The sequence below is a fragment of the Lemur catta genome, chromosome 5, assembly GCF_020740605.2.
Source record: "Lemur catta isolate mLemCat1 chromosome 5, mLemCat1.pri, whole genome shotgun sequence".
Taxonomy (NCBI): domain Eukaryota; kingdom Metazoa; phylum Chordata; class Mammalia; order Primates; family Lemuridae; genus Lemur; species Lemur catta.
Window position 1 is genome coordinate 1,139,425 of NC_059132.1, and position 21,401 is coordinate 1,160,825.

At 60.0% G+C, this 21,401-nt stretch overlaps 3 protein-coding genes across 4 annotated transcripts in view; 2 read left to right on the top strand and 1 right to left on the bottom strand.

Moving 5' to 3' along the window:
* Nucleotides 1–1,561: 1,561 nt before the first annotated feature.
* On the top strand, nt 1,562–3,772 carry IL13 (interleukin 13). The gene is made up of 5 exons (XM_045552533.1): nt 1,562–1,603; nt 1,771–2,001; nt 2,973–3,026; nt 3,249–3,353; nt 3,665–3,772. Exons 1-5 carry the CDS (start codon nt 1,562–1,564, stop codon nt 3,770–3,772), a joined length of 540 nt encoding a protein of 179 aa, XP_045408489.1.
* Nucleotides 3,773–14,576: 10,804 nt separating this feature from the next.
* On the top strand, nt 14,577–21,053 carry IL4 (interleukin 4). 2 transcript variants are annotated; one of them, XM_045550763.1, is made up of 4 exons: nt 14,577–14,711; nt 14,977–15,024; nt 18,361–18,537; nt 20,952–21,053. In XM_045550763.1, exons 1-4 carry the CDS (start codon nt 14,577–14,579, stop codon nt 21,051–21,053), a joined length of 462 nt encoding a protein of 153 aa, XP_045406719.1. The 2 variants fall into 2 exon arrangements, with proteins under 2 accessions (XP_045406719.1, XP_045406720.1); XM_045550764.1 differs by lacking the exon at nt 14,977–15,024.
* Nucleotides 17,715–21,401, bottom strand: part of KIF3A (kinesin family member 3A) — a 48,886-nt gene continuing 45,199 nt past the window's right edge. Inside the window, exon 18 of the mRNA XM_045550759.1 lies at nt 17,715–17,988. Within this exon, the coding sequence (XP_045406715.1) occupies nt 17,982–17,988 (7 nt within the window). The 3' untranslated portion in view covers nt 17,715–17,981. The remainder of the gene's footprint in view (nt 17,989–21,401) is intronic.

Below are 21,401 nucleotides of genomic sequence, written 5' to 3' on the forward strand. Positions count from 1 at the left end.
CCCAGCGCGGGGCCGAGCGTGGCGGGGCCTCCGACCCCGCGGGCCGGGTCGCACCTGCGCGGGGGGCCACGTGTGCGGGCCGCGCACCTGCCGCAGTTCGCGCGGGTCACACCTGTGCGCGGGCCCCGCCCCCGGGGAGGAACGGGCCGCGTGGGGGGCGCGGGGGCCGCGGGGCGGGGTCGGTGCCGCGGGAGGTGTCCGGCCGCCCCCTCGCCCGCGCGGCCCCCGCATCCGGACGGTCGTTACATAAGGCCGCGCCTATCTGCGGGGCCATCGCCGACCGCGCCGTCCCCCGCGCGGCTCCCGCGGGTCGCCTGACTCACGCGGGCGGGGCTCTGGGACTCGCACGGCCGGGTGGTTTCCCCGCCCCTCCCCCATCACGGGGACCCTACGGGGGAGGCCATGGGTCCTGGTGTACAGAGGAGGAAACTGAGGCCCGCAGAGGGTCACGCAGCCGAGCGCAGGCGCGGGTCCACCGGGGGCAGGGCTGGCTCCCGGGGCTCGGGGTCTGCAGGTGGGCTGGGAAGCAGCGGGTGTGGACAGGAGAGGGGATGGGAATTGTGCTCCCCGCGGAGCCCCACGAGGGAGACGACCCGGCCCGGGAGCCTGAGCTGGCGAGGGGGGCCTGGGCGAAGGGGCTGGCTCGGGGGAGGAAGTGGCCAAGGAAGAGGTGTCAGCGCCCCGCAGGCAAACGCCGGCCTCTGCTTGGGGGTTTCGGGAGGACTTCGAGGGAAACGGGACGCCGGGTTCTGCGGCGGGGGGGCTGCTTGCAGGGGCAGCAGCTGCTCTCCACACCCCTCATTCCAGGGGCGAACTCGAGGCCCCCAGAGAGCGGGGCTTTGTCCCACCGAGACTGGTGGGCAAAGGTGATGGTCCCAAGTCCCAGTGGCACCGGAACAGTTACATCCTCCAACCTGGGCTCAGGCCGCTGTCCTGGCCGGGTACGGGCTCCCAGCAGGATGGCTCGTGGCTGAGGGCCTGGTGTCCAGGCTGCCCATCCGCACAGGTACCATCAAGACAGTTTTAAAAATGAAAGGGGTCAGGCACGGTGGCATGTGCCTGTAGTCCCAGCTACTCAGGAGGCCGAGGCAGGAGGATCGCTTGAGCCCAGGAGTTGGAGGCCAGCCTGGACAACATATTGAGACCTCATCTCTTAAAGTAAATAAATAAATAAATAAATAAATAAATAAAGTTCCCGGGAGGGTCTGTGAACATGGCTGGATCTTTCAGTGGAGACGTGGGCATCTGAGCTTTCATACTCCCTCCCACGGCGGGGGCGAGGAGGAATTAGGCCAAAAGTGAACCTTACGCTTCTCCTTTTATCTTGTTTGAATTTTGTATCCAAAGCAAGTATTACGATGGTAATTTAAGAGGCCAGTTCATGGAAAAAATAAAACCCCCAAATTCCCACAGCTGGTAGACTATGGTCACAGCCGCAGTGCCAGTGAGACTTCGCCCAGCACTGCAGTGACCCAAAGGGACCTGAGGACAGGAGCTCAGCCGTCCAGGTGATCACCAGGCACAGCTGCTGGCGCTCAGACCGGCAACTGCTGATGCCGGGATGCCCTCCGGGCTGCCCCTGCGACTAACTAAGCCCATCCAGGTCTGGAAACTCGGCCCCAGACCCTTGTCAACACGTCCACAAGAAATCAAACTCTTCCTTTGCGCGACGCTGGATTTTCCACAAAGTAAAATCAAGATGAGTAAAGATGTGGTTTCTAGATAGTGCCCGAAAAAGCAGAGACCAGGGTGTCAGGCGTCACCACTCAGCCTATAAAAGCTGCCGCAAGAGGCCAAGGCCACAAGCCGCTCAGCTCAGGCCGGCCTACGCGTCTGCTCCTCTACCCTCCTGTGCTGGCTCCGGGCCCCATGGCGCTGTGGTTGACCATGGTCATCGCTCTCACCTGCCTTGGCGGCCTCGCCTCCCCAGGCCCCGTGCCTCCCTCCACGAACCTCAGGGAGCTCATCGAGGAGCTGGTCAACATCACTCAGAACCAGAAGGTGAGTGTCAGCTGGCCAGGGTCCCGGCTCCGAGGGTGCCAGGGCGGGTGACTCTCAGCTCCTAAGGGACCCCTGCCTGTGGGTCAGAAAGAAACCCCACGGACTGGGGGCCAGGCCCACCCACGAGGGAGAGGAGCCGGGCGGGGGTGCCGCAATAGAGAGGGACCTACAGAGGGGTTGGCAGAGCCCCCAGGGGCACCTGCTGCCCGGTCTGGCCCTGCCTGTCACTGCCTGGGGCTGCTCAGCCACTGGCGAACAGAGGAAAGCAGGGAAAGGCCGGCACCCTCCTAGAACCACGTGGCACCTGTCAACTGGATTCTGAACACAGTAACAGCATCTTAGTTAAGCCCGTTCTTACGGCAGGACTCGGTCAAGCCAGCTCCTCCCCCCACTGGTAGCAGCTCACGCTTCCCCAGCACTGAGCATGTGCCACCCGGGTGCTGGGTGCTTACCTGTCACTTCATCACTGCCCACCCCTCCCGAGGCAGCGACGATGACCCCACTCTGCTGACTAAGGTTCAGGGAGAGTCACCAATAGAGGCCAGATTCAAACCGGACCTGGCTGACCCAGGGTGTCCCCGCTCCTAGCCGCAGTGTCCCCCTGCAGAAGGCAGGGCCTTTAGCATGCCAGCCCCCCCACGGCCCATCTGATCCGTCCTGGTCAACGGCAGCCCAGACCACCCCGCCCTGGCCCTTCCCGCGGGGCCCCGTCCTCCTGCCCTGGCCAAGGCAAGGCGCACACGAGGCTCACCCTTCCCTGTGGTGTCACTCAGTTTCTCTCTCAGCTCCCAGACCCCGTACAGGGGGTCCCCACTCCTCCCCTGCTGTGCAGAGCCGGGCATGACGCTCCGGAGTGGTGGGGGCGGCCAGGCCTGCCACTAAGCTAGCCCGGGAGGCCTGTGGGGCCTGGGCCGGCTGGGCAGGCTGCGGCCCTCGCGGGCCCCCTGCTCACTGTCCCTCTGCCCCCGCAGACGCCCCTCTGCAACGGCAGCATGGTGTGGAGCCTCAACCTGACCTCGGGAGTGGTAAGGGCCGGGGGCGGGGCAGGGGGCGGCAGAGGCTGTGGGCCTTGGGCTCCTCTGATCTTGCCTCGCACATCTGGGGGTTCCAAGAAAGCTTCAAGGGCTCCCCCCAGCCCCTCACAATCTGGGCCTCCCCAAGTCCCCGGACCACCTGTGCCGGCCTTCCCGTAAACTCACTGACGGGAGCTGCCAGCGCAGGGCTGACGCTCGCTGGTCCCTCCGCAGTACTGTGGGGCCCTGGAGTCCCTGACGAACGTGTCTGGCTGTGGCGCCATCCAGAAGACCCAGCGGATGCTGAGAGGCCTCTGCACGCACAAGCCCTCGGCTGGGGTGAGGCTCCCCCCAAAATGCCCCCAGTCCGCTCCTGCCGCCCTGGGCTCCCCCAGGGGCTCCCGAGGTGTGTGTGCACCAGGGCTGGGGCCACTGCGGCAGCAGGGACGTGGCCTTTGGGATTTGCAGGACCTGGGCTCGAGAGCCCCCGCCTCCTACCCGAGCCTCAGTTTCCACATCTGTAAAATACAAGTACCCCCCTCCTGGGGACTTGGGGAGGATTCCGTGAGACAGTCCCTGGGAAGCCCCTGGCAGGTGCGGTCGTCCTCGCCTCTGGCGTCCCCTGACGTGTCGGCCTCTCTGTCCTGCAGCAGGTCCCCGGCTCGTACACCCGAGACACCAAGATTGAAGTGGCCCAGTTCGTGAAGGACCTGCTCAGACATTTAAGGAAACTTTTTCACCGTGGCAAGTTCAACTGAAAGCTGAAAAGCAGGGCCGGCCCTGACGACTTAGCTTGTAGATTGACTTTTCTTTCAGGTGTCCGGACCTTCTGGGGGAGGTGGGAGGAGGGGCAGGGAGGGGAGAGTGTCTTAGCTGGGACCTCAGCCTGCGGCGGGTGGAGGACGTGCCCCGCACCCGCGCTGCCCGGGACCTGGGACGCGCTAGCATTACGGCAGGTGCCGCCCTCGCCGGGCACCCGCGTCACACGGGCCACCGCGGCGGGAGCAGCCCAGGCACGTGTCCTCGTGGTTATTTATTATTGTGTGTTATTTAAATGCGTGTTTGTCAGTGTCAGGCACGGGGAGGCTGCTGCTGCCGGCACTCGGAGCCCAGCACTACCGCGGTGGCACTAGGGCTCCCTGGAATAAGTACTGTGCACAAAGTTCTGCTACCTCACGGGCCCTGGGGCCTCCCCCGAGGCAGAGGACAGGAGAGGGGGCCAGAGCAGCCCCTCCTGTCTGCCAGCCGGCAGCCAGCCCCCAGCCAAGGAGTAATTTATTATTTTCCTTTGTATTTAAAGTTAAGTATTAAATATCTTAGCAGAGAGTTAATAATATATAGAAGGCATCCTACAACACTGGTGTGTGTGGTCATTGAACAAACTGTTTCACTGTGTCAAACTGAAGCCAGAAATAAAGACGGTGACAAACAAGCCTGATCGTGTTTGCCTTTTCCTTGGGCCTTTGGGGACACAGGTCTGTGGTCTCCGTCTGGGGAGCTCTGCGGGGGGCATGCGGGGGGCATGCGGGTCGGAGGAGGGGCGGGGAGGGACAAGACCTGGGCCGAGAGGCAGCAAGCCCCCGGGGTGGGCAGTGAGCTGGAGGAAGCCCCCTGCCCGCCACCCAGCGAGGAGGGAAGCTGGGGCCTGGGTGTCGGGGTTCGGGGAGGGCGTCTGGAGTGGGCGGAGACCTAAGAAGTGGTCTCATGGCGGCAGCTCGGAGGGTTGGGCGGTTGTGCCTGGCGCCACCACACTTGCGTGGCTCCCTCACAGCCCGGCGGGCAGGTGGGGACTCGGGCTCAGAGCACACAGGTGCCTTGCCCAGGTCACTGGTTAGGAGTGAGGCCAGGGTTTGGACCCAAAACTCACTCCAGTTCCAGAGCCCGCACACTCAACCTCCCTGCCTCTTTCTGTCCAAATGTCATCTGGCCTGGACACATGATTTCTGAGACTGTCACCAACCTGGGCAGCCCCCAACCCCAACAGGGAGCTCAACTCCTACTTTCTGGGACAGCCCAGTCCACTTCTGGACATGGCTCATCTTCAGGGAGTGCTTGTCACCCCCTCTGTGGACAAAGGGATGTCACTGCCTGGGGCCTCTAGACTGTGGAGAATCTGGAGTGGAGAGCAGAGGCCAAATGGCCCTGCTGAACCCGGCTGGACCCTGGTGGGCCATGGCTGGACCCTGCTGGACCCTGGTGGGACATGGCTGGACCCTGGTGGGACATGGCTGAACCCTGCTGGACCCTGGTGGACCATGGTGGGCCATGGCTGGACCCTGCTGGACCCTGGTGAGACATGGCTGGACCCAGCTGGACCCTGGTGGGCCATGGCTGGACCCTGGTGGGACATGGCTGGACCCTGCTGGACCCTGGTGGACCCTGGTGGGACATGGCTGGACCCTGCTGGACCCTGGTGGGCCATGGCTGGACCCTGGTGGGACATGGCTGGACCCTGCTGGACCCTGGTGGGACATGGCTGAACCCGGCTGGACCCTGCTGGACCCTGGTGGGCCATGGCTGGACCCTGGCTCAACCCAGCTGGACCCTCGCTGGACCTTGGTGGGACCCTGCTGGACCCTGGTGGGCCATGGCTGGACCCTGGCTGAACCCGGCTGGACCCTGGCTGGACCCAGCTGGACCCTGGCTCCTCAGAGCAGGTCTTGTAGCTTCACCCTGGCCCCGGCCAGCAGCTGGCCGCCAGGCCTGGCAGGCCCTCGCATACCCGTCAGCAGTGGCTCCACTGTGACTCTTCGGGAGGTGCCCAGAGTAGAGGTGGCTCCAGAGGACAGGACGCCTTTGCAGTGGGTGGTGGGTCGGCGTGGGCTGCCCTCCCGGGGGAGCCCAGAGCTCTGCGGGAGCATCCCGGGTGACACTCAGAAGTCAATGAAGCCAGCTGCCCATGTGAGCAAGAGCTCACAGCGGTGTGTCACCCAGACAGCAGCAGAGACACGGCCGGGGGCTGATGACCCTGCCGGCTGCTCAGGACCTGGGTCGGCTCCTGCCCTCTTCCAGCCAGGGAGAGGCAAGGGCGGAGGCACCCGACAGACGGCCCAGGGCATGGGAATGCTCGGCCCAGAGAAGGGAAGACCGAGGGGCGAGGGGACAGCAGCTGAGTCTCCCACGGGCCGTCCAGGGCAGGGGACAGGACTGGCTCTCCGTGGTGGCGAGGGGGTGGCAGACCTGTTAAGTCCTGCTATGTTGGCTAAGGACCACCTGTGGCCCGGCCCTGCACTGGCCACCTGGGCTAGTGACGACCAGGATACCACCTGCACGCAAGGCGAGCCCCGGAAAGGACTCGTTACGCTATGGGGGGTGCTGTGGGGGGGCTGCTGTCCTCCCCTCTGCAGGTGACCCCAGAATGGCTTCCTGGGAGGGTGGGAGAGCAGGGTGGGAGTCAGGGCCTCAGCATCCTCTCCATCCAGGGTCTAGGATTTTATGGCCAGGAGGACATTCATGGATGAGTAATGATTTTTTAAAGCAGAATTTAAAAAGCAGATCCATCCTCTGGTAGCGTCATCTTTGACCCATGTCCCCTCCACCCAGCAAAAGAATTGGCCCGTCTATCCAAAAAGAAGACAGAAACTTTCCCAGTGGAATTCTGCATGAATCTCCCAGGACAAAGCCCAGAATAGAGGCTGGTGTGGGGAGGGTCCCTCAGGATTGTCCCCAGGATGCATTCAGGACAGCCCAATGGCAGGTGCAGGTGCAGCCACTAGGTGTCCACAGCTCCCCACGTCCTCAGCCTGCAGCCCCTGTTCCTTGCACCTCTGAGACTGCCCCCGGCGGGGCCCTGTGGTCGCTGTGTGGTGAGTGGGAGAGGACAGGGCCCCCAGGGCCAGGAGACACCCTGCAGAGCCACAGAAGCCAGATCAGCTTCTGTGGGGAGGGGGCCCAGCTTCTGACGGGGAGGGGGCCCAGCCAGGAAAGAGAGAAAGGAAGAGAAGCAGCCGGCAAACAGGGGTGTCAGCTGCTGCTGCCGGAGCCGCCCTGGGGACGGACCCCCAGGGTATTTGCCGGGGGTTTTCTCTGACCACAGGGCCCACCTTCCTTCCTACACAGGCAGCCTGAGCAGGCCGGAGGGGAGGGCTCGGAGGCAACAGGCCTGCGCTGAGTGGGAGGAGAGGCTGGTGTGGCCCGCGGGGAGCCCCTCGGCCCCGGGAACCCCGGCCGGCAGGTTTCGCTGGAAGAGGGGCTGAGCTCAACCGAGAAGCGAGACCCGAGAGTTTCCGGTGAGCCTGGCACCAAACACCTCAGTGTGCTGCTGAGAAGAGGAGTCAGCACACACTTCAGGCCACTTCAGGGGTTTCTCCAAGGCCCCCGGGAAGGAGCAGGCCCAGGACGAGCTCACACCTCACTCCCTGTGACCGTGGCACAGCTCAGGGCCGGCACTCGCCCACGTCAGCCCGGCACTTCGCATTATGGTCACGGGAGGTGTCTTCCACGACCTTCATCTGGCTGGTCCATTGCAGCAGACCAAACCACCCCTCCCTCCCGCTGCTGCTGCCCCCAGGAGGCCTGGCCGAGCGGGCGGAGGGTGCTGCAGAGCCCCCTGCTGCAGGACCCGCGGCTGGAGCCAGTCACTCTCCCACCCACGCCCACTCAGCCCATTATCTTCATGCGTTCTCGGCTCCACCCCAGAGCAGCAGGGCCATGGTTTGCAACGAACTTTCCCAGATCAACTGATTTCTCGGCAGCAAGGGAGGGCCCCATGACGAAGCCAGTTGAAATCCCAGAAGCAATTTTCTACTTACGACCTCACTTTCTGTTGCGCTCTCTCCCTTCCCCTCCACGGCGCCTTCTCTCATGGAAAGTGACCTCACAGGCTCCTTCAGAAACGCCCCCAGCCCCTGCGCCGGGCAGACGTTGCTGTGTGGTCAGAGGTGACGCAGGCACCGAAATTAAACGTAGGGACTTCTGTCAGCTGTGCTCTCTGCATCACCGTGGACAAGTGCTCGGGCCTGGACACCCTTCCTGAAGCCCTTGGGGGAGGAAGGCCTGAGCCGGCCACGGCACCCCCTGCAGACGCAGCCCGGCGGCCTGGACCACACTGCTGGCCCGAGGGTCCGCGGTGCCCTGCTGGGCTGGTGGCATGTCTGAGAGAGCGATTTCTCACTCGTCCACTCTCCTCTTCTGATCTGTCCCCCACACTTCCTATGACGGGCACACATTCATTTTCCAACAGGGGACAAAGACAAATTTAATTTTAAAGAAGCAAAAAAAACCCCATGGAATCCATGTCTGGTGCGTGGGGAGAGCTGCAAGGCTGGGGCGGGGGATGGGCCCTGCAGTGCCCCCAGGGTGGGCAGCGCCAGCACCCTCCGCTTGGCCCACGTCCTCCCCGGGGGGCCAGCTCTCTGGGGGGAGCAGTTAGGGAACAGGGGGGGCCTGGGCGGGAGGTCCAGCACCCCCTCCCCCGGGCTGGGCCCACTTGGGCTGATCAGAACCTGCACGGCCAGAGGGGAGGGCAGGCTCCCCATTCCTGGGGGGCTTCACCTAGCCGGGCCTGCAGGCCGGGCAGGGATACGGGTGGGCCTGAGACGGGAAGGACTGGGCTGCCAGCCTGTCTCTGAGGTTTAAGTGACACCAATGCCTGGGGACAGGCGGAGAATTCCTGCAGATGCCCCGGCAGGTCTGCCTGTCTTGGGAGAGGGACCTTCCACCGGTTTCTCGAAGGCACGAAAAGCCGGCAGCCCACATAAGCTCGGAGAAGCCGCAGTCCACACCCACCTGCCCGCCGAGGCTCCCTCCGCCCCGCGGAGCCTGCGCTGGGCCCTCCCGGCCCTGTCCGGGCTGGGGAACAGCAGCCCTGGCTTCGAGCCTGGGCTGTGTCCCCGACTTCTGCCGTGGTCACTCAGGCCAAGTCCCCTCGCCCCTCTGCGACCGGGAGCTCCACTCGCTCATCAGCATCGATCGAGGCCTTTACTAGGTGCCAGGCCCTGTTCTGGCTGCTGGGGACCCGCTAAGCAGAGCAAGGGCGCTTCTGGGGGGGACGCGGAACCAACGGGAACACGCAGCGCACGGGGTGCCGGTGTTGGTGCCGAGAGGGAAACCGGGCGGGGGGCGCTGCGGGGGGAGCCTGGCGGGGCGGACGGGATTCACTCCGCGTGGGACGAGCGACCTGACCCGAGTCACGTTCGCGAGGGGGGAGCGGCTCCGCGGCTCCTGCGGAAATGGGGGGGGCGACGCGCACGACAGTGCAGGGCGGGGTGGGGCCAGATGCCACCGGCGCGTGCGTGATGCGTGTGTCTCGGTGCACACTCAGTGTACATGTCACATAACTGTCATGCAACACGCAGATGATAAATAGAACTATATTATGCAAGCACGGGTATTATATAAATATTAAATATACTTAAATTCGCTGTGCACTTCAGTTTTTTAGATCTTTAGTTACGGAAAATGTCAAACATACACAAGAATGACTCGCAGGCATCCGCCGCTCAGACTCAGCAACCAGCAGCTCAGGGCCGACTCCGTCTCGCTCCGCCCGCACGAGGCTTCGCACCGAGAGACCAGACACGGACGGCCGCGGCTGCGGGCGGGGGTCTGGGGCGTGCGGGGTCACGCGCGTGGGAGCGCCTGAAGGCCGAGCCGCGGACCCCGAGCCCGAGTGCAGCGACCAGCCCCGCCCGGCAGCTGCCCCCAAACCGGCCCCACCTCGCCGGCCCCTCCGCCTGGCACCTGCCCCCACTGCCCTCGGAGGCCGCCGCCCAATGTCACCGGGTGCTCGTAGCTCAGTCCAGGGACGCGCGCCTGCCCTCATCCCCCTGGCTCAGGCCCAGAGGCCACGGGGCTCGTCCGGCTGCCGCCTCCACCCCTTTCTCTGGGCCCCCGACGCTGCAGGCAGGAACATCCGCGTTTCTGACGCTCAGAGAGGGACTCCAGCTTCTGCAAGGGGCCGCGGGCCGGGAGCTGTGCAGGGCGGGGGCCCGGGTTCCCTCGCGGCGCTGGCAGCGGGGGCAGCACCTGGGGGTCCCCGCACTGCAGACTGGGGCGGCTCTCAGAGTCCCGGGCGAGTCGGGGGCCTGACCCCACCCTCGTCTCCTGCGTGAAACCCTCTGACTGCGGCTCCCCCCGCGGCCTGTTCCCTGCCGCGAATCCAGACACACGGAGGAGGGTTGGTGACTCGCCCGAAACAAGGGCAGCAGCGCGAAGGCTGAAAGGACACGTCCAGCAGGGACACGCGGGGAACCCACCCGGCACAGCCGCCACCGCCCCGCCCAGACTGGGCTTTGCCTATGGATTAAGGATCACAGGCACTCGATGAACCACAGATATAACTAGTATTAATAACGGTGACAGTGCTGTCACTTCCAGGGCACTCCCTAGATAAAACTGAAACTTACCTATCCCTCAGGACAACCTCGTGAGACAGGCACAGCCACCACCCCCATGTTGCGGATCAGGCTGAGGGCCGGCCCAGGAGACACAGCAAGGACGCAGAGCAGCCTGACTCGGCCTGGGCCCCCAGTCCCATCTCCGGCCACCCCGTGCTGTGCAGCCTCTCGTGACAGACATCTTTTGTGGGGGGTGTGCCAAGCACTTTCCAGAATCTCTCACTTGCTCCCTACAGGATTTCCATCAAGGAAGAGCCACATCACTCCCATTTCACAGATGAGGAAACTGAGACCAGAGAGAGTCAGGGATCTGCCCACGGTCACAGAGCTGGCCAGTGGCTTGTTTGCTGGACTCCAAAGCCCAGTGCTCACAGCCGCCATGTTCCTGGGCCTGAATGAAAAGCTCCTGAGCCAGGGAGGGGCAGGGGCAAAGGAGGGGTCTGGGACAGACACAGCCAGGGCCTGGCGGAGTCTTCAGCTCCCCCCTAAACTGTGGTGCCGGCCTCAACCCACCCAGACACCGTTCGTGACTCCTGCAGGCTCGGAGGCCCCTTCAGGTGGCTGTGACGGTGGCTGCTGCCTTCCCCCTCTGTCCCTAGCAGTGCAGGCACCTGCCTGATGTCTGCCCCGCCAGCCACACGCACCGCTGCCCTGGTGCGGTCCCTGCGAGGTAGGACAGCCTGTCTTCTCCTTCTGCCCTCTGAGGAGTCGTTCTGGTCACTCTCTGATGTTCTAGAAAGTTTATCCTTTTTTCCTTGGCCTCACTCAACATCGAGACAAATGATACAAGCTGTATTCTGCTTCTGAGCTGAAGGTTCCCACACAACATTCCTGTCCTGACTCATCGTCTTTGCCCCCGGAGCCTCAGGCCCAGGGCCTGGCCCTTGGCGAGTGCTCAGAAAAACACGTCCCGAATCCACGGACGGCTGTTCCGCCCGGAGACCTGAGGAACCTGCCCCTCCCCTCCCCTCTCCCGCATCCCCCACGGGCCGAGAATCCTCCAGCCACCCGCGCTCCCGACAAGCTCACTCCCGTGTCCCTCTGCTCCGCTTTCCTCCACGTGACAGTCAGTCCAGATCCGAGTCCTCAACCTGTCCCGGAAGGAACTGTCTGCTCCTCTCATAAATCTCTCCCAGTCCCTGGAGCGAAGAAGCCACTTTACCCAAAGGCAGGTCTGGCCTCTGTCCTGGCTCTTGGGAGGCCCAGCCAGCCGCCAACCTTTGAAATAAAGAATGTGGCTGGTCTTTGTCACGGGCTCCTAGGAGGCAGCCCCCAAATCCTTTGTTAGTCGTGGTGGGCCCTGATGGTTTATGCCCGAGAAGGGATTCGTGCTGGGCTGGGCCCTAGACAGTTTCTGCTAACACGATGACCCCGGGTGGGGGCTGGCCCTGCCCCTGAGTTACTGTGACATCAGCCTGGCCTCCAGGAAGGGGGTCTGGAAGAAGAGTTCAACCGAGTGACCAACCAACTGTGCCTACAGATGAAACTACAATTAAAATCTCTGAACACCAAAGCTTGGGGGGTCTCCCTGGTTTGAGAGGGTGACCCACAGGGACAAGACCATGGAGGGTCCTAAAGAGTGTCTGGGACCCCCGGTGTCTCGTCTTTGGCAGTTCAGATTTGTATCCTTTGCTATGATACAACTGTGACCTCACATATAGTACTTTCCTGAGTTCCGTGAGTCATCCTAGTGAATTACTGAACCTAAGGGGTAGTGGAAACTCCCAAGTTTGTAGCCAGTTGGTCAGAAGTGATGGCGGACCGGGGACCGCTGGAATGGTGGCTGGTGTCTGAAGTGAGGGCCGTCTTGTGTCTTGCGGGACACTGTGCCCCTGACTCATGAGGTCTGGCTCGGCGCCAGGCAGTTCGGTGTCAGGAATCACGACGCGGAGTTTGGTGGCCCCACCGCACAGTCCCCGTGGAAGGATCATAAACACGGTCTACGGACCTTCCTGACGCAGTGGCCCGGACTCCCTCCCTCACAGACTCTGAGACACTGTTCTAAGACCCAAAGCTGTCTACACACAATGGAATGCCACTCAGCCTTGAAAGAGAAGGAACTCGTGCCATTTGCAGCAACTTCGATGAGCCTGGAAGACGCTGCTAAGTGAAAACAACCAAGCTGCCCGATCTCACTCCCACGTGGCATCGAGACAGTCGGACGCACAGAGGAGACAGGAGCAGCCGCTCGCCGGGGCTGAGAGGTGCAGCTGGGGGATGTTGGTCACAGCGCTCGAAAGGTCAGTGAGACGGGAGGAGTGAGCACTAGAGACCTATCGTGCAACGTGGTGACGACAGTTGGTAACAATGGATTGTACACTCAACAGTCACTGAGTAGATTTTAAGCGTTCTCATCACAAAGAAACGGTGAATATGTGAGGGACTGTATATGTTAATTTGCTTGATTTAGCGATTCCACAATGTATACGTATTTCAAAATATGTCATATGCCATAAATATACACAATTTTTATTCACCAATTAAAATAATCTGGAGGCCGGGCGCGGTGGCTCACGCCTGTAATCCTAGCACTCTGGGAGGCCGAGGCGGGTGGATCGCTCGAGGTCAGGAGTTCGAGACCAGCCTGAGCAAGAGTGAGACCCCGTCTCTACTAAAAATAGAAAGAAATTATCTGGCCAACTAAAAATATATATACAAAAAAAATTAGCCGGGCATGGTGGCTCATGCCTGTAGTCCCAGCTACTCGGGAGGCTGAGGCAGTAGGATCGCTTAAGCCCAGGAGTTTGAGGTTGCTGTGAGCTAGGCTGATGCCACGGCACTCACTGTAGCCCGGGCAACAAAGTGAGACTCTGTCTCAAAAAAAAAAAAAAAAAAAAAAAAAAAAAAAAAAATCTGGATAAGAAGATAGATCCGAAAGGGTGAACCACCTTAGCCACACACAGGTCTAGATGATCTTCCAGAGGAAGTCAGCAGGGAGAGGAGGCTGAGAACCAAGGGAGGGACCAGCAGAGGAGGGCGGAGGGCACGCGGGGCCGTCCTCTGGAGGGCGGGGGTGTGTGCACGGGGGCCCGGCGTCTGCGTGGGGGGTGGGGTCCTCACGGCCACTGCTGGGGTGCGGCAAGGAGCCCCTCACCGGGTCCACACGCACCAGACGAAAACCCAGGGTGGGTGACGGGGCATTGACAAGAGAACCGGTAAGACTGTGGCTCTTTTTCCTAATTAGCTGAGGATACGTTTAGGTTCTTTTTTTTTTTTTGAGACAGAGTCTTGCTTTGTTGTCGGGGCTAGAGTGCCGTGGCGTCATCATAGCTCACTGCAACCTCAAACTCCTGGGCTCAAGCAATTGGCTACAGGTGCACACCACCACGCTGGGCTAAGTTTTCTATTTTTCAGAAAGACAGGGTCTCACTCTTGCTCAAGCTGGGCTTGAAATCCTGGCCTCAAGCGATCCTCCCACCTCAGCCTCCCGGAGTGCTGGGATTACAGGCGTGAGCCGCCGTGCCCGGCCTTAGGTTCCATTTTAAAAAGTGGTCATTCCTAGAGGGCCGGGGGCGCAGTGGATAAAAAGTGGCCATTCCTGAAACCCCAGCACAGACACACCTGGCCGAGGGCCTCCTGGGAAAAGGGTAAAGACCACATGAACCTGCTGGGACCCCAACTAGGCCCGACCTGATGTCATCTGTCTTTCCCCAGAGACCTCAACTGGCAAGAACGTCACGTCCCAGTGCCAGGACAGGAGACAGTCATCCACGACAGGAGAGGTGCCGAGATGCCACGCGCACTTGGGAGAAGCCAGGTTAAAATACCATTCAAGTCGAACTTTCTTGATATTACTCTGTCTTTCCCCGGGAGGCCTGAGCAAGAACAGATTCGGACACCTGAGGCCTCTTTCTTCTATGCAGAGCAAAAGCCAGCAGCAACCCCCGAGCTGATAAGATTAATCTGAAGAGCAAATTATGGTGTAATTTCCTATGCTGAAACTTTGTAGTTAATTTTAAAAAAAGGTTTCATTTTCCTATTGGTCTGATTTCACAGGAACATTTTACCTGTTTCTGTGAGGCACTTTTTCTCCTGGAAGCGAGGTGCTGATTGGCCCCAAACAGCTGACAATCTGGGGTAATGAAAATTTCCAATGTAAACTCATTTTCCTTTGGTTTCAGCAATTTTAAATCTATATATAGAGATATCTTTGTCAGAATTGCATTGTTAGCCTCTCCTGATAAACTAATTGTCTCAGGTTGTCACTGCAAACAGGGATCTATTAATGGGTCTCACCTCCCAAGTGATCCCTCCTCTGTTCTGCCTACTAGCATGTGCCACCAACTTGGTCCGGGGACACAGATGCGGCGTCGTCCTAACCGAGAGCATCAAGGCTGCCAACATCCTCACAGAGAGCAAGGTGAGCCCCTATCTGGCACCATCTCTCCAGACGATCTGGGGGTGCTGCGGGTTTGTCTAGACCGTGAGAAGAGCATCAAGCAGCTAGGGAAGCTGGAGTTGGTACCGGCCGCTGGCGGCAGCGCAGTGACTGCTCCCGACGCCCCTTCCCCAGGGAGTGCGGGAGGCTCCTCAGTGGGAGGGAGAGAGAGAGGCCCATGGAGGGTCCGTGTGTCCAGCGAGAGGTTCACTCTGTCTCTTGCTCTCCTGTTCCTGCCTGGGCCCAGACTCCGTGCACCAACCTGACCGTGGCAGACGTCTTTGCTGCCCCCAAGGTAAGAAGCCATCCGGTGGCCTGGTGGGCGATGGGTGACGCGGGAGGGGACAGCCATGAGACTTGTTTAATGGGAAACAAGCACAAATGGACTATGATACGTTAAATGTTTTCAAAGCATGAGGATTCTGATCTTTATTCCTAAGCATGATGTGATGTTTCTGGTTTCACTTGATTAGAAGATGTGTAATAGAAAGCTTAGACTTTGTGATCCTAATGCAGATCCCGGGTGAAGAAAAGCCCTCCAGGGTTCTGCCCAGCGTCTGGCATAGCGCCTGGCATGTAGGAGACAGTCAACAGGTGCCTGTTGAATCAGAGAATCTTTCTGGCCCATACATTTCTGAAAAAGCAAATACTCTCACAAAAGCAGATATTGAGATTACAGGTTGTAGGAGCTTTCATTTTGTCTAAGAGACTTCCCACGGCAACAGAAAAGGTGTCGCCAGAGCCCCTCCTCTCCCACAGCCTGGTCACCTAACGGCTCATGGGCTCCAGGCCTGGCGGTCGGTCGGGAGACCCCTGGCTTGCTCTGTCCCACCCAACTCCCCTCCCGCTGGGTCCAGAGCTGCCCCACGGGACAGCGGCCGACACCCCCACCCCCGGCTGCCTGGGCATCTGCCTTTCTGCTCCCGTGCCCCACCCCCACCTGCAGTGGGAGGAGATAGATGTGACAGCTGATAGTGCGTTTTCTCTGACAAACACATGACTGCAGCCATGTCGATAGCTCTGTGCACTTCAGTTCCTGTTTTCATGGAAACACACGACTGAGAATGAAAGCCCCAAAGCCTCAGTCACCAGTGGTCTCCTAACTACCCGCTTTCCACGCGAGCTAGAGGGGCTGCCCGGGCCGGGAGCGGGGCCCCGTGGGTCGGGCAGGTCGCACTCCACCAGGGCCCTCCCTGCTCCAGGCCTCCATCTGCATTGTCTCATTGCATTGGCGATCGTCCCAGGAGTCTGACACAGGGAGAGGTTCTGAAGGACAAGTACATGCACACGCACACACATGCACACGCATGTACAATTCATATATATACACACACACAACACCTCCAAGCCCTTCCAGCCCAGGCGGTTCCTGCCAGAAGCCGAGCCCTGGGCTGCTCTGGGCTCTGACAAAGCCGAGGGAGGGGACCAGCCGCCAGGACCTGCCCTGGAGGAGGCGCCAGGGCTGGAAGTGGGGCTGCCCACGACGTCAGCCCCAGTCCCGCTGTTAACTGGCTGTGGCCTTTGGCGAGTCCTCATGCCCCTTCGCACCCCAGTTTCCACACTGGAAGACAGGACAGTGATTAGAAGGTGATGTGAAGGGCGACTGGAACCAGCTCTGGCGTCAGTGGAAAGTGTTACTGTCAGATGTCACAGCGCTGATCAGAGGCCACACCAGGAGGTCTGTCCCTCGCGGGAGTGTCCAGAAGGGGCTACTTGGGAGATCCCTTCTGCGGCAGGGACTGTGCCAGAGTCTGGCCGGTTCTTGGCCAGCCGCGTTCAGGACCGTGAGCAGCCAGTCCTGCTGGCGCTGTCCCAGCTGGGGCAGCCGTGCTAGGTCCCCGCGCGGCTCTGAGCCGGGCTCGGCCAGGGCCACTGCCAGACACTCCCGGCAGCAGAGGCCAGACAGGCGAGGGAAGCAGCCGGGCAGGAAGCTGGTGGGACGGAGGGGCATCCCTTTGCTGTGATAACAGTGGAACTAAGAGTTGAAGGCCTTTAACTAAAACTGCCTTTAGAATTAGTTCTTTTAAAGTTTTTCCATTAGATGCCAACTCTTTTCAATTCCTGTTTTATCCTAATTACCTTTGGAAAGTCCTTTGACTAATATCTTTAGCTGGCTTTTCCTATGTGGCCACATACTGGTCAAAACTAAGAGGCAGTCTAATTTCTATGCTCCAACCGAACGCTTCAGAAAGTCTCACTCGGTTTTGGTGGGAAGATAAGCAAAGAGGCTCCTCTCTGGACCTTCCTGGCCTCACTGTTCCTCTACAGCATCCTGGTTCTGCCCACCTCCGACTCAGGGGTGGCTGCGGCCTGCTGACCGCCCCTGCCCCCCGACCTGGACTCAGCCAGAGCCCAGGGGGGTGCGGTGATGGGTGGGAGGTTTCTTGACAGCCAGAGCCCAGAGATGCTGACGCTGCTCTTCAATTTCCAACTGAAATCAGGGCCCACGAGTGACTCTCGGCAGTTCATTAAGTAAACGTCCTTCCACCGGCTCTGCCCTGGGGACATCGAGCCCCGCAGGGGGAAGGGGGAGGTTCCTGTGGGCTGGGATTCGGGTGCCTCAGTCTAGATCTTCCCAGAAAAACCTTAAATATGAAGTGCCCTTCTAGAATCTAGCCTGCATACATAAGAGATGAGCACAGAGATTTACACAGATTACTAAAAGCCACATTATTTACAGAAGCAAAACTCGCCGCCAGGGGATTGATAAGTCACGGTGCCACCGTGCAGCAGGGGCCTAGCGCGTGTCCTGGCAGAGGCTGGAGGCAGCTTTCTTTATCTGAACTGGATAAAGAGCCGCCTCAAGCTGAGCCCGCCCTCCAGCTTCTGCCTCTGTGCTTCAGTGGAACAGGAGGGGGCCTAGTCCCCAACAAGAGCCGTCTCCCCGCTTGGGCATGCCCCCTGCTAAGGCCAGCACTCCTAGGAAGAGCCACGTGGCCAGCCCACATCCGAGCTGCGAGCATTCAAGGAGGCTCTGCCTGCGCACACTCGAGGCCAAAGGGCCCTCTCCAAGGCCCCGCTCCACGGCACCCTCTCCCAGAAGCCTGCCCTGATCTCCCCAGGCCGGACTCTGGGAATGCCTGCCCTGACCCAGCACCTACCTCTTGCCGTGTGGGGAAATGCCTTGTCTTCTCACGTGCACCGTGACCTCTGCACACGCCGCTCTCTCCCATGGGAGGGCCGGGCGGCGAGTGTGCCCACGGCAGTGGTGTTCAGGCCGAAGCATGAGGGATTTCCAGGGAATCCTGGGTTTTACAGCCTTGTAGGAATGAAAGCAGAATCCGAGTAAGCTGGGGTGGGCACCTGCCATGAAAGAACAGCCCAGGTGGAGTAAAGACAAAGACATGGGCTGCAGGGACAGATGGTCCTGCACGTCCCCACTCTGCCGCTTACCTAGTGGGGTCACCTCCTTCAGGGCCCCTTTCAGCACAGCCCTCCCAGGGGAAGGGACGGGGCGGCTCTGGGGAGAGGCTGCTGCGTTTGCAGGTGAGCGGGAGCTGTGTGCAGAGCTCAGCGGCTGTGACCGGCACCCTCCTCCGTGGGACACCTGGGCAAACTCGCCTTCTCCGTTTGTCCTCCTTCGTCTAGAGTAGAGTGAGCACGTGGCTATCTGTGGCATTTCTCTTTCTAGAACACATCTGAGAACGAAATCCTCTGCAGGGCCGCCACGGCGCTGCGGCAATTCTACGGCCACCACCAGAACGAGGTCTGCAGGGGCGCAGCCGCACCACAGCGGTTCCACAGCCACCAGCACGTGGTCAGACTCCTGAAAGGACTGGACAGGAACCTCTGCAGCATGGCACACGCGGTAAGCCGACAGCCCATCCTCACACACGGCAGCCTCGCTTCTGAACGTTCCTCCTCGGCCGGGCGCCGCGGCTCACACCCGTCATCCCAGCACTTTGGGAGGCTGAGGTGGGAGGATCGCTTGAGGCCAGGATTTTGAGGCTGCAGTGAGATATGATCACATGCGGCACTCCAGCCTGGGTGACAGAGTGAGATCTTGTCTCTCAAAAGAAAAAATTCCTCCTCATGAGCTGTCGTACCCTTGATTAATCAACACATTCATTCAACAAGCACTGGCTGAAGCTCTACAAGTGCCAAGCGCTGGGGACAGGCAGGCGGAGTGGAATGCTCTTGTGGAACATTCCACTGGGGGAGTTAGGAAAACACGCATGCAGTCTGATGTCCCGTGGCAGTAAGTGCTAGGAAGAAAACCATAGGAAGAACGTAAAGGTCACAGGGGAGGGGGCTGACTTAGGAGTTGGTGACATTATCTGAGCGGGTATTTGAATTGAGGGAGAAGCCAATGACCAACTGGGGAAAGAACATTCCAGACAGAAGGAACAGCTGACCAAGGCCCTGAGGTGGAATGAGCTCATGTGTCCAGAGCTCAGCAGGAAGCCCGGGGGCTGGACCAGAGTGAGCAGAGGGGGGTTTTCCTAGGAGATCGGGTCACATGAGGCTTTGGATTCCGCCCCAAGCATGGCGGGAAACGCCTGCAGAGCTTTGGCAGGGCCAAGACTAGGACATGATGTCGGTGATGTGAAATGATCGCTCTGGCCGCTGCCAGGCCGACAGGCTGCACGGAAGCACAGAGGCCAGGTGTCCTGCCGGGCGGCTCCCACAGCTCACTGGGCTGGAGACGGCGGGGCCCGGGCAGCGTGGGGGCTGTGGAGATGGTGAGACTTGGGACATAACTAGAAATAGGGACAGAAGGATCTGCAGACAGATTGGTTGTGAGGGGGGAGAGACAGAGGAGTAAAAGGTGACCTCTTGGTTCCTGCCCAAACCCCTGTGGGGTGGTCGCACGGTTCACAGACACAGACCGGGCTGGGGGCTGAGCAGGAGATCCAGGTTCGGTTCTGCCCACAGTGAGCGTGGGGTGCCTGCCGCACAGCCAAGTGGAGATGCCTAGAAGGTGCTAGAAAAGCCTGGGTCTCAGGGGAGAGGTCAGAACGTGCAGTAGGGAACGGAGAGTCCGCAGACAGATGCTATTTAAAGTCTCAATGACAGAGAAAGGGCAAGACCAAGGCCTGAGCCTAGGGGCCCTGCAACCATGCAAGTCAGGAAGGGGAGGGTCCACCAAGGAGGCTGAGAAGTAGCAGCCGGGGACGTCGCTGGCACTGGAGGGCGTGTGGTGCCCCAGAGCAGGGAAGACACTCTTGAGCAGGAAGTGACCGCCTGTGTCCAACGTCCTGCAAGGTCAGGAGAGGCAAAGACTGAGTAGGGCCACTGGGCTCAGCATGACAGAAGTCGTGGGAGACGCTGGTGGCATCGGGGGCAGGGAACAAAGCCGAGCCCAGCACTCACTAGAGGCCAGGTGGGGACAGGGGACTTGTCCAGCGAGAACAGAAAACCCTTGTGGTGTGTCGCTGTGAGACTGTGGAGAAACCGCGCAGCTGCCGGGCAGCTGTGGGCGAGGGCCGTTCTCTGAAGGTGGACACACACCCCGCATGTCACCAACCAGCGGGGTGACCTTGCAGAGAAGGGAGAACTCACCATACAGGAAAGAGGCTCGTTAGAGGGCAGACGTCCCTGCAGCCAGGTGACGCTGTCTGACACTGAGTGGAGGAAACGGCTTTGGTGGAAAGCGAGGACATCCACCCCTGCTGGGCCACTGTCTCACTTACAAGGTGAGGTAAGAACAGGGACCGGACTCGACACACGCTCCCCCCGCTAATCCTCTCATAGTGTGAAGTAGGCAAAGAGGCAAACGACCGTCCCCACTCACAGAGGAAGAAATTGAAGCTTTTATCAATTAAGCAGTTTGCCCCAAGCAATGCAATTGATGAGCCCTGTGCTGAGACCTGGAGGTCAGGGTCTGGCATGTGTCCACCGTCAGGGCCCCGGGCGGTGGGGCTGCTGCGTATGGGCAGGAGGGCGACACACACAATCACACAGCAGCCCAGGCGGCCACACGGCAGGGCTGAGCCTGCACCTCGTGTCCCCGCTCTGAGCAGCACCCGGCTGTGACCCCTGCAGGCAGACTGGCAATGGTGGTGCAGTGACCGTTTCTAGAAGCGTAAGTAGTGTGTAGCAAAAACAGGCAAATCCTGCCGGCCTTGCGGCAGCGTCACACTCCCCGTCAAGCTAGACTGGAGGCCCTGAATGACAGTTGTTCGGGTGGCAGGTGCCAGCGCAGGCTCGCTCGAGCAGACGGGCATGACGGCGAAGCTCACACGCTGACCCGTGCACGCTGACGCAATGTTTCTCTTGCAGAGCCTCTGTCCTGTGCCTGGAGCCAAGCAGAGTACCCTGAAAGACTTCTTGGAAAGGCTAAAGACCATCATGAAAGAGAAATATGCAAAGTGTCGGAGCTGAATATTTTAATTTATGAGTTTTTAATAGCTTTATTTTAAAAATATTTATATATTTATAATTCATCATAAAATAAAGTATATGTAGACTCGAACAGCAATGGCATTTAATGGTATCGGCTATGTTTACTTGACAAATGAAGTTATGGTTTGCAACTTTCAGGGAAACCAATTCAATTCACTGAGAGACTATAAATGCGGTAGGAGCATAACGGGAAAGAACTTCCCTCTCCAGTCGGGGACGTGACGCACAAGACGTAAACGATAAGTAAGAGGGTTCGGGTTCCTGAGTCCTCCCAACCCTCCTGTGTATTTCTGAATAGAAAAGGTATCACCTGGATGCTTACAACAT

Excerpts from the sequence above, each read along its gene's own strand:
- IL4 (XM_045550763.1), top strand. The coding sequence starts at position 14,577 with ATGGGTCTCACCTCCCAAGTGATCCCTCCTCTGTTCTGCCTACTAGCA. Across the intron at positions 14,712-14,976 it reads ACATCCTCACAGAGAGCAAG|ACTCCGTGCACCAACCTGAC; the intron begins GTGAGCCCCTAT and ends GCCTGGGCCCAG. Across the intron at positions 15,025-18,360 it reads ACGTCTTTGCTGCCCCCAAG|AACACATCTGAGAACGAAAT; the intron begins GTAAGAAGCCAT and ends TTCTCTTTCTAG.
- IL13 (XM_045552533.1), top strand. The coding sequence starts at position 1,562 with ATGCCCTCCGGGCTGCCCCTGCGACTAACTAAGCCCATCCAG. Across the intron at positions 1,604-1,770 it reads GACTAACTAAGCCCATCCAG|CCTATAAAAGCTGCCGCAAG; the intron begins GTCTGGAAACTC and ends GTCACCACTCAG. Across the intron at positions 3,354-3,664 it reads CGCACAAGCCCTCGGCTGGG|CAGGTCCCCGGCTCGTACAC; the intron begins GTGAGGCTCCCC and ends TCTGTCCTGCAG.